The 12,451-nt window shown below is 37.0% G+C and overlaps 1 protein-coding gene across 2 annotated transcripts in view; it reads right to left on the reverse strand.

Moving 5' to 3' along the window:
* Positions 1 to 12,451, reverse strand: part of doc2b (double C2-like domains, beta) — a 228,462-nt gene that overhangs the window by 38,983 nt on the left and 177,028 nt on the right. For both annotated transcript variants that reach the window (XM_079872550.1, XM_079872551.1), the window contains exon 10: positions 10,563 to 10,642. In XM_079872550.1, the coding sequence (XP_079728676.1) occupies positions 10,563 to 10,642 (80 nt within the window). The remainder of the gene's footprint in view (positions 1 to 10,562; positions 10,643 to 12,451) is intronic.

Here is a 12,451-nt window from a genome sequence, read left to right on the forward strand (position 1 = left end):
ATAATTGTGCTTATTAGGAGCATCGTGATTCATGAGCTTAGTAACATGCACTGACACCAAACTCTATAGAGTGAAACTGTTGGGATCTGGAAGTAAAAATCCCATTTATTTTCTCTATAGCGGAATTGATTTTTAATGATAACTTATACACCTTTAAAGAAAGACGTGCTGTGGCCTACTAAGTTGTTAATTGATGGTATATGCTTTTGTTGAAGCCATTTTATTTTGTTTAATAGCAGTATTCCATGTGAAAAACTACCCATGATTCTGCAATGAAATCTCTACCAATCAAAGAACTGCGTCAACAAAATCATGGTAGAAGAGCCTTTTGCTCCCGCCCACTCAAATGAAGCACTGCAAATGACGTACAGTAATAGAGTCTGTCTTCCCACGCTCTCAAACTACTTAAATATTTGTATATATTTGCATATTTTGCAATCAACTTAAAATATATTGTTTCTATATAATAAACATCTTCAAATCAATAGTTTTATATTTCTCCAATTTAAATTAAATCGTCATTTTCAATATTTAGGATTGTAGGACACTTAAAATAAAGTAGGAACATGTGGCCATTTTATTTACAGGCAGTAAATTTGATTCAATCACAAAGTGATGCTAAAGTGATGCAAGCAGGAGTAATCTCCATATAAATACCAGCAGGAAAATTCCTGGTAAGGCAAATGTTTTTTTGTGATGGTTCTGCTCTGATTACAAATACCCCATTATCTGTATGTCTGGATGTGTAAACCCCTGTAATCCCCTGTGCGTTCTGACGGTGCATGTCTCTGGATCGGCGCTTATCACGGAATACCAACACATTCACCCCGACACCCCACCTCGGCTCATATCCAACCACCTGCAACACTCATTCCACAAAACATTACTTTTTGTATTGAACTTCTGGTGATATTAGATACGGCCAGGTCATTCTAACCACGTTTGCCACACATGCTACTCACAGTCTGATCCTTTAAAGAACAGCCAATAGGAGCCAGATTTAAAAGACTGCAGAATCCAGCGCTGTCCGTGGTCCTGAGCGATATTCTGACTTTGCCATGTGAATTAAGTGAACTGAAAGGTTGATCATGGGTTGGAAACTATATTGTTTTCAGTTTAGCCCAAATCTAATGCCAATCATGCCAAAATCAAAACACTGTTGCTCACTTACTATAAAATACTATGTTTTTAAGTGATGAGAAGACAGCACACTGAAACAGTACACCACCTTTCAAAAGTTTAGGGTTGGTAAGATTGATTTAACATTTTTTTGTATATGTTTACCAAGGCTGCATTTATTTAATCAAAAATACAGTAAATCCAGAAATATTGTGAAATATTCTTACAATTTAAAATAGTGGTTTTCTATTTTAAAATGTAATTTATTCCTGTAATGCAAAGCTGAATTTTCAGCATCATTACTCAGTGTCACATGATCCTTCAGAAATCACACTGATATGCTGATTTCCAGCTCAAGAAATATCATCATCAATGTTGAAAACAATCGTGCTGCTTCATATTTTTATATGATAAATAGGAAGTTCAAAAGAATTTATTTGAAAACATTATACATGTTTTTATTGTCACTTTTGATCAATTTAATGCATCCTTGCTGAATAAACGTGTCAAAAAATAAACACAAGTGTACAGTATATCAGTATTAAATCTGGTCAATCATACTAACTGTGTAACATACTGACCACACATGTCATAACATGGTTTGATTCTTTGAACATAGTAGACCTTACATAGGTAAAAAATGGAAAACATTAGTTTTAGCTAAATAAACGTCATGAATTCTAGAATAGCCGTTCAGACCGAGATTCACTCAAGACATGCTATAATTAGTAGAAAATGTGTGCAAAAACAAGACAATGTCTTGCCCCGACGCTGTCCGTGGTCCTGAAAAAATGTAGTATGCTAGTCCAAGCTGAAATGAAAGGTGATGTGCAGGGCACAATAGCTCCCTTTCACCTACAGTTCACCTACAGTGTTTCCCTGATCTGTTTATGTAATGGCCATGGCTCTGGTAATTCCTACAATCCTCTCTTTAGACTGCATAAAAATGTCAGTGTTGTGATTGAGGCTTGTCAGACTGATGGCTGCCATGACGCGACGGAACAGGCCCTGAATCAGGTTCTTCAGAGAACAGCGCTTCAGAAGAGCCAGCTGACAGCGGGAGGGTGATTGACGGCAGAGTTTAAGTGTTCCACGCCAGCATCTGTTTCCACAGCTCTTCATAAAAGAACAGCATGGAATCAGTCAGGGAACTGTGTTCTCAGCTAGATTTACAAAAACAAAATCCTTTATCTTTATTGCAGTGTCTTGAGTTACATTTCTAAATGCTAATTTGTTCATAATAGGTTGAAAATATGTCAGTATCTAAATGTCGATCAAATTTGAACCCAAGTTGGAAAAAAACATTCAACCAAAAATGACTGTCTGAAGCAAGTTGTGCAGATCCAAACTTTTGATTATTACAATAAACTCTGGTTCACTTTACTTTACTTTACATCTTATACAGGCCACCATCTTTTTATAAAAAAAAAAAATTGTGCTTAATTGTGCTGAACATACAGACGAGCTCAAAGATATCTTGTTTACTAGGAGCATCACAACATTATCTTTCAAAGATTTGACAGCACAAACCTTGCAATGCTGGCTAGATCTTCCTTTCAATGTCTAACTGTAGTAGCCTTGTGTCTTAAAAAACATGGCTGTTCCCTGTTGGACTCCTTTGCATCATGACATCTGTAAATTGCATAAAGCCAGTCAATTAGACCGGAATTGCCAATCTGATTGGAATAGGAATTTCAGCCAGCACTGCTGTATATTGCCAGCTTTGTGCAATATGCATGAGACGGTCTGTGAATGGACTGTGGGCGGTCTGTGGGTGTGCCGTCTGTGGCTGAGGCGAGTGTAAAGCTAAACACACACAGCGATTAAATCGGCAGTTAGCCAAGTTGCTGTACTTTTAGTCACTACTGCTGGTTGCAGACTTTGTCATGTAGCCAATGGTTACAAACGCTCATCTTGCTAACTCTTTTATTTCCACACACTGTAAGGTAGTGTTTTAACACTTGATTTACTAAAGGTTTATCACAAAACATGCCCATTTGCTTGCAAAATTTTGATTACCACTTGTTTTCCACAGCCAGTATTAGAGTTATGTTAATTGCATCAAACAAATAGTGCTGAGTTTTGTAAATAAGTAGTAGTTTATAATGAGCCTATTATACATAAATGAGGCGTTTTTTGTGCTGAAGAGAATAATAGTGCCTTAAATTCACGGTACATCGATATTTGAGCACATTCAGCCAAGTGATGATTTTGCTAATGAATAAGATGCAAATGTTTGTGCTGTAATAGAGTGCTGGAGGGATGATGTATTTGTGTAGGCCAAATCCCAGAAATGATAATTTTAGCATTTCTGGTTCCATTGTTCTTATGTCAAAGGATTTTTGGTTAAATGCCTAAAATAAGGCTGTGGTGAACACAAGCTCAAGATATTTATGCGTTTTATTCTACGACAAAAAATACAACAGTAATACCCTGTTGTGATTTTTTGAAAGCTTTTCTGTGTCTTGAAAAAGGCATTTGCAAACAAGTGGCTAAATGGGACGACATAGGTTGTTGGGAATATTAAATGTATTAATCTAGTTGCTTTCACAGCCTCACAGTTTATAATCGTGCTCTTGCAAACTATTCTAAACTTTCAGGGAAACAGTTCTTTAAAAGCTGAAAGAGTTGTCGAAAACTTAAGAATGAAGTTTGAAAATGAAAACGAAGCTTTTTACTCCTGGAGTTTGTATTAAGGTTTCAAAATTCATAAAAGTTGTGTTCATTTGTGATACAGTATGTGAAGATTATCATGACGAGCAATATGTGTAAGAATCATAAACATTTGTTGGTAATAATCCAAAAGCCAATGGAAAAATCCAGGGTGATGCTTCAGACTGACTGCAGAAGGTCTGGACTCCATAGCAAATTTCATTGGCCTTGGACCGTCCACGAGCCGTCTGACTGACATGTAAAGCAACCAATCACAGTTTGTTTTGTTCAGCGTCATGTTTAGGGGCGTGGAAATGTAAAGTCAATGTCCCTACAATAACAGACCGGCATGCAACTTCCCAAAATTGAAAAAATAATTGGATCACTAGGGAATCGACCAGGCTTGGACAATAATACTCTTCCCATATCCTGTCCTGTATGATGTCAGAGACTGAGACTATAGGGTGATGATCTACAAAAATAAATCACTGCAGGGCTCTACACTGCTGGCAAAAGTGGAGCAACTGGTTGGTGAATTCACCCCAGACAGAGAGCAGATACCGGAACATATGACCTTCAATTGTTTGATTAGCATAACCAGGCTACTGGCTTTACTCACTAAAAGCATTTAAAGGGCTCTGTAAGATGTGTGTCGAATGACATTGAAGGTAGTTTCTAAGCTTTTCTTTATTACGTGGAATGGGATGGTACATGCTGTGCCTCTTAATAGAGGTTTAGTGAGAGATCAATTGCAACACATTAAAGTACTGTTCTCTGCTCGTGCCTATATGACCAGCGATCAATCGTGCTCTTGAGTGTGTATTTGTGGATTTTCCTATAGATATAATGCATAACTGGGCATAGCCCACTATTTGATTATAGTCTAAATTATTCAACGTGGACACCCGACGGCAGAGGTCGAGCAATTCTTACAAAGTCAAACAACATCCTCTCTTCAGAGGAAAATCTAATTCCACCGACACTCATCATTACCTTCTGCTTAGTGTTTGTCCACTTATTCATTGAAGAGTTTTGCATGACTGACTACTTCATAATTCAACAGCAAGGCTCATCTGCATAATGTTGATAAGAGGCCATACAATATAGGACAACCGAAGTGAAATATTAACAGCCTGTAGTCTAATGGAAGTTGTTGCTGGTGCTGTACGAGTGCTAGGTTTATTCTGGAATCTCTGCTCTTTTCCTCCACATTCAGAGATGAGCCAACAGAAAGCAGAGCAAAGAAGAGCCAAACCCAGATTCTTTATTTCAAGGCCCTTCTTGGTCATGCATGAGGATTTTAAGTTAAGGCCGTGCCATGTAAACTTGTAAATCAGAGTGGAAACACTGTTCTACTTCAGCTCTTAGGGAATTGGGAAATGATTCAGTATAAAGTGCCCTAAGGAGACTGGTGTTACTGATGGGAATTGCACATTTCAGAGTTATCAGAGAACACTAAATGGATTCATTTGCCTTATAGGTTCGTCCCACTTGTGCAGTTACGAGAAGAAACTGAGAATAACTTCAACAACACTTGAGCTAATGCACAAGGCACAGTAGATTAATGGCTGGGATGCTTTTCCTAAGAGCATAATCACATTCTATGTTTTATATACTGCAAAACAAAGAGGCAGAGCCATTTTTGTTCAATAAAGATGGCATCTCAGTTGCACAATAGCATTATCAAAGAGCACAGCAAACAAACAGCAGTGCTGACCGGTATCTAACCCCAGTGCATAGCTCACTTGAAGCCACCTGTTATTTTTCAATTACCAGGTGGCCGGTACATTTTGCTTTGATGCAGCCACAATCCAAAAATGCTGTCTTCCCGGATGTACAATGGATGTGCTGTACGTTCAGGGCTACAATAAAGTAGCAGTGTTTTTCTTTCTTTTTTTTTTTTGTTCCAAGGAAGGAACAAAAAGCAATTGCCCGGAGCATAATTTGTAAACAATGAATGCTGGCACAGTAACTATAAATACAAGGTTGTTCGCTTTATTCCGTAATTTCCCTGTTATTTCCCCAAGGGTTTCATAAAACAGTTGATACAGCAACAATGCCAATATTACAAATTAATTTTTGTACTCATTTCACACAGTGTTGAAATAACAGGAAATGACACCTATTGCATCAATAACTGGATTTCTTTCTGAATGTTCAAAAGTCACTGCCACAATACAAGTGGTTTGTAGATGGTTGCAAGAGCATTGCTATGCAGTTGCTAAGGGGCACAGAGTGTTTTTTATCATGTCACTATGTGGTCACTAGGGTGTTCAGAGTGGTTGCTAGGCTATAACCCACTGCACTTAAACAAAAGAGCTTAGTCTCTATGACATTCTGGCTTCTCTAGATATGACTCAAGTTTCTTCTTCAATGCAAGTCTATGGGATTGTTTTTATCATCTGCAATATGAAAATAAAAAAAATAGCAAGATTCTGATATTACTTCAAAAAGTAATAGCACACAAACCACATGGTTTTTGGCACAATTCATGTGCCATTATAAAGCATAAGCAATGCAGGACAAGTGTATGCTAAAGTCTAATACTTAGTTCAAAAGTTTGGAGTAATATTGTGAAATATAATTACAAATAACTGTTTTAAAAATGCAATTTATTCCTAGATGTCAAAGCTGAATTTTCAGCACCTTTATTCCAGTCTTTAGTGTCACATGACCCTTCAGAAATCATTCTAATATGCTGATTTGCTGCTCAAGAAACACTTCTGATTATTATCAATGTTGAGAACAGTTGTGCTGCTTAATTTTATCTGGAAAATGTGATACATTTGAACAGAAAGCAGAACAGAAAAGCATTTATTTGAAATAGAAATCTTTTATAATACTATAAATGTCTTTACTGTCATTTTTGATCCATTTAATGCATCTTTGCTGAATAAAAGTATTCATTTCTTTGAAAAATAATAATAATTGTACTGACCCCAAACTTTTGAATGGTAAATGTAATTGCTAATTACCCTGTAAACACAGTAAATGAGAATATGAAATAATGTAAATGATATGTTTTTATATCTAGAGGCTAAACAAATGGAAATGAGTGTAGAGAACTGTAGGCGTCCTGTTCCTACAAAATCACACAATACCATATACAGTTGGCAATGCTTTAGTGCCTCTCACTTTGGCTCCATAATAGCTGATTTGAATAGCAGTGTTAATCTGAAGTGTAAAATAAGGAGAGGAAGACAATGAGGCTTGTGTTTCTCCAGAGGATATCTGTGCTTGCCAGCAATGATTGCTGCCCTTTTCTGTTTACCTTTATGAAGGGCTTCACCACAGATCCAACAGGCGACAAAACAGTCTTATGATTAGCCTTTCTGTGCCTTTCAGGGTTAATCAAAATCGTTTTCAAACCAAGCCCAAGCAAGGTTGATTGTTTGAGCGTTATGTCATAATTAAAAGTGTAATGAAGTAGTAGAATAGGAAAAGAAAAGGATGTGCAGGCAGGAGTTCGCTTTACAGAGTGATTAGATATCAGCAATGGTTACATTTGAGTGCTTAGTGTTAGACAGAATGAGAGAAGTGCAAGAAATTCATCCAGAGACCCAAGTCTCATCCCACAGGTATGAGCACACTTCTCTGAGAGAGCCCTCCGCTAGAAAGAGGCGCACAGACGCTCATGCAGTGCATTTTGTAACTGAACAGACACAGACAAGATTTTGGTGGAAAACCTTCTCTCTTTCATTGCTGCTAGTGATTACACTGGCTGACGAGAGCAATTATAGTACAATCTGTTGATTACCTCGCTGTGAGAAATGCTCTTTTTCTTTGGAATAACATGCACTGATAAATCGACTTTACGAAAGCCCTGTATAATTAGGCTGGTTTAGGGTCAAACCCTCCAGACGTATATAAAAAGGAGTCACTTGCGCTTCAGCCTGGTTGGTGCTCCAGACGTATATATTTAGCTATATATGGATGCACAGCGCAGCCCTTCAGTAAGGTAACTGACAGATATTCAATAGGTTAAATAAATGTAACCTTTCATTGCACAAAACTGTCGAAATTTTCTCCAAAAAGAGGGAATATGCATTATAAAGGGATCTTCTCAGAAACCTGACATCCCTTAAAAGCACTCTTCAAAAAAACAAAAATCTTTACCTCACTAATCTACCAGACTGTCTTAATCCATTTTTTAAAACCTGAGTTATTATCATTAAATAAAACGGTAACACTTTACAATGAGGTTCATTAGTTAACATTAGTTAACTACCTTAGTTAACATGAACTAATGAACAATACTTCTGCAGCATTTATTAATCTTAGCAAATATTAATTTTGACATTTACTAATACGTTATTAAAATCAAAGGTTGTATTTGTTAACATTAGTCAATGCACTGTGAACTAACGTGAACAAACAATGAACAGCTGTTTTTTTATTAACCAACATTAACAAAGATTAATAAATACTGTAACAAATGTATTGCTCATTGTTTCTTCGTGTTAGTTAATACATTAACTAATGTTAACTAATGAACCTTATTGTAAAGTGTTACCAATAAAGCTAAAACATTTTTGATTATTGAAATGAATCAGAAATCAAGTAAAATATAAATGTTAGACAAAAAAAACTTAAACTAAATGAAAATTAGAAACCATGCCTTTGCAAATAACAAAAAAAGTTTAAGTTGAAGCTGGAAATAAAAAATAAATTAAAACCGAACTAAAACTAAAACTGAAATAAAAATACATTCAACCTAAATAGCCATATTTATATAAAAATAATAATAATAATAATAATAATAATAATAATAATGTCAATATACAAATGTCAAAAGCACAAAACAAAATATAAAAATGAAACTGAAAAAAAGAGAAAAATGTGAAAAATATATTACAAAATATTAATAAAGTAAGCAAAATAGGGGTGGACGATATTACCTTATTTAAATGTTATTTCACATTATTTTATTTCATTTTTAATTTTTTTTTTTTTATCTTTGTTTTTAAAAATAAGGACCAAATGCAATTGTTGGTTAAAGCAAATATGTAATCAGCCAATCACATGGCAGCAACTCAATGCATTTAGGCATGTAGACATGATCAAGATGATCTGCTTCAAACTGAACATTAGAATGGGGTTACGAGGTCTGCAGAAGAGCATCTCTGAACGGACAACACGTTGAACCTTGAAGCAGATGAGCTACAGCAGCAGAAGAACACACCAGTGTCTGGTCTGATGAGTCTCGATTTCTGCTGCGACATTCAGATAGGGCCAGAATTTGGCTTAAACAACATGTTCAGGCTGCTGCTGGTGGTGTAATAATGTGGGGTACATTTTCTTGGCACACTTAGTACCAACTGAGCATCAATTAAACTCTGCAGTCTACCTGAACATTGGTGCTGACCATGTCCATCCCGTTATATCCACAGTGAACCCATCTTCTGAAGACAATGAGTTCTCTATACTCAAATGGCATCCACAGTCAGATCTCAATCCAATAGAGCACCTTTGGGATGCGGTGAAATGGAGAATCACATCATGGATGTGCAGCCGACAAATCTGCAGCAACTGAGTGATGCTATCATGTCAATATGGACCAAAATCTCTGAGCAATGTTTCCAGCACCTTGATGAATCTATGCCACGAAAAATTAATGGCTCATCTCCACCGAGTGGTATAGTACGGTACAGTACGATTCGGGACGGTAAACCCTGATCTGGCTTGTGTTTCCACCGCCAACTGTACTCTTAATAGGTGTGGTATGCCGGATCGACGTCATTCTCTCGCGAAGAAGAAAGCGACACAGTAAACAACAATGGAGGAAATATAACAGGTCTTGCTCTTGCTTCTCGGTATGTGGCTGTTCGTCACAAGACAAAAAAACATTGTGTTGCAAAGGTATTGTTTTTCAACTGTTTATAAAAAAATATCTCCTCGTGTTGTCATTCCACTAGCAAGTGCCGATTCTCTGTCAACCAATCAACACTCTGCAGTGAGTCTAGCTCCACACTTTATGTACCGAACTAATGTGCTAGATTTCCTAACGGAAGGGTCCCAAAAAAGGTCCCAAATTCACAACTTTGACAATCGAAATGGAAATAATTGCATATTGTACTGTACCATACCGCTCGGTGGAAACGAGCCATTAGGCAGTTCTGAAGGCAAAAGGAGGTCCAACCCGGTACTAGCAAGGTGTAGCTAATAAAGTTGCCGGTGGGAGTATGTACTGGCTATAGTTTTCTTTGCTGTAGGTTAATAATCAACAGAGGGCATCAATATCCAATATTAAGTTAAAAAAATTGAGAAGAAATCACAGGAGTTCTTGTCTCTTGTAACAGAAACATTTGAGAAAATACAGCAAAAAATAAATAAATAAGAAGGAAACGCTTTCATTGCAGTGCTTTGCACTCGAGGCCACAAAGGTACAGAGGTAACGTGTGAGAAACAGCATTAGAAACGAGAAAAAAGGAGAGAGAGAGTGTAAGAGAGATTGCTTGTAGCATATTGCTGGAGGGAGAAAGCCGGTCTAGTCTGAATACTAAGCAAAACAGACAGCAGCAGATGCTAGCAGCAGTCTGTTGTCTGGGGAAATGCCTCCCACACGACAACAGAGAAAAGAGCACAGGCAAACGCAGGCCAAAGGAATCCCCTTAGAGCACATCATACCCTGTTACAAAGAGGACTGGGAAAAATCGCTCACTTTACAGACCCTATAAAGGGCAGTCTAGAAGGGGGGAAGAGTTTTATGAAGTAGCCCACTAGCCTCAAAATACTTGGATATTTGCATTTGTCTCACATGCTCATTCCTGAGGCGGGTCCTTGCTTCTTACCTTGGCTTTGTTGATAGTGCAGTGCAGAGCATTGTTCTCCTGATCATACAGAAGGCTGAAGTCCAGAGTGCCGAGCGTAGCTGCGAGGAAACAGACATAAAAACATCAACAAAACAGTTCATCTACAGGGCACACCACAGCACATACTGTATGCAATAGCAATTAGCAAGCTGTTCAAACCATATTTTGCTCCTCCAGAGACCATCTGATGTCAACTGTACATAAAAAGGCTAAATGCTTTCTCAATCTGGCAAGCTTTAATTTGAATTTGATTGGCTATCAGGGCTGCACATGTTTTTACAAGGTACCAAACTGCTACAACGAGCACTTCTGATCTGTTGAGTTTTGTTTGAGGTACTTAAGTCATTTATTAGTAATTTAACTAGATATCAACAAGCAGAACAGTAAATTTCACTTTGAGTTACACTACCGTTGAAAGGTGTGGAGTCAGTAAGATTAAAAATACTTTTATTCAAAAAGGTGCATTAAATTGATCAAAAGTGACAGTAAAGGCATTAATAAAAAAAAAATAATAAAAAAATGTAAAATAAATAAATCTATTTCAAATAAATTACATTCTTTCTATCTTTCTATTCATCAAAGAATCCTGAAAAATTGTTTCATGGTTTCCACAAAAACATGAAGCTGCACAACGGTTTTAAGCATTGATATTAATAAGAAATGTTTCTTGAGCAGCAAATCAGCACATTACATCATGTGACCCTGAAGACTGGAGTAATGATGCTGAAAATTCAGCTGTCATCACAAGAATAATTATATTTTAAAAATCTTTTTCTGTAGTTTTTATCACATAAATGCCACCATAATAAGCACAAGAGACCCCCCCCCCCCCCCCAACACATAAAAAAAAAAATAGTTTTAGAGACCTCAAACTTTTGAACAATAATGTGTCTGTGCAATTGGTTTAGTTGAAAAGAAACATTTTCCACTAATTTCAGTGTCAGAACAACATTCACATAGACTGCTGCAACATTATTTGAATTAACTTTAATGCTCACCAGTCTATGGTTTTACCAATGCCCTAAAACAATACAAACTGTCAATTTTGAAAGACATTCTGATGATCTTTCCAACTTAAGTAACTATTCTTCACCAGAATGAGCTGCAGAGCAGATTTTATTGCGACAGTCAAACGTCCTGTTATTTGAAACTAAAAAGGCTGTTATTTCCTGAAATTGAGTGAGATACAAAGAAAAAGAATGAGAGAAATTTTCCTTTTCTCTTTTGAATTTTTGGACCTTTCCTATTCCCAAGTGTAAAGTCAATACTCCAGTAGGGTCACGGCTCTGAAAGTGAACCTCCCTGCTGATTCTGCCTCGTATGAATGCGGTCATGAGGATCTGAGTCACATCTCATATGGACTCCTAGCAGGTGGCCTTCAGCTCCATTCAGCAGAGAGCATCTTGAGTTCAAGGGCATTAGACTAGGGATGTCACCATCATGGTTTTTGTGCTCCCGAGTAATTGAGAGAAATAATTGCAAAAAAAAAAAAAAAGTCGAGATAAGGTTAGAAAGCATGAGGCACGTGGTGTCTGAAGTCTGAAACAAGAGGCAAACCATAGCGCAACAACGTCTCAGATAGTCTGACGGCAGATAAAAATAATTACTTTCGAGTGATTCGTTACAAAAGTGCGCATCAAATATGCTAAACACGGAAACCTGGTTGTGTATGTGACGCACTAGAACCGACCTCATTCATGCACTCACATTTGAGTTTCTCATTCCTTTTAATAGTTTGATTGTTATTATTTGGAATGCACAATGACAAAAAAGTTATCTGTTTTTGCAAATTAACTCTTCATATATTTAGACATCTGTCAAGTTTTATTTCCCCTTTTGTTGTTTTCAGATATGATTCAGACACACAC

The sequence above is a fragment of the Squalius cephalus genome (assembly GCF_949319135.1).
Source record: "Squalius cephalus genome assembly, chromosome: 5".
Taxonomy (NCBI): Eukaryota; Metazoa; Chordata; class Actinopteri; order Cypriniformes; family Leuciscidae; genus Squalius; species Squalius cephalus.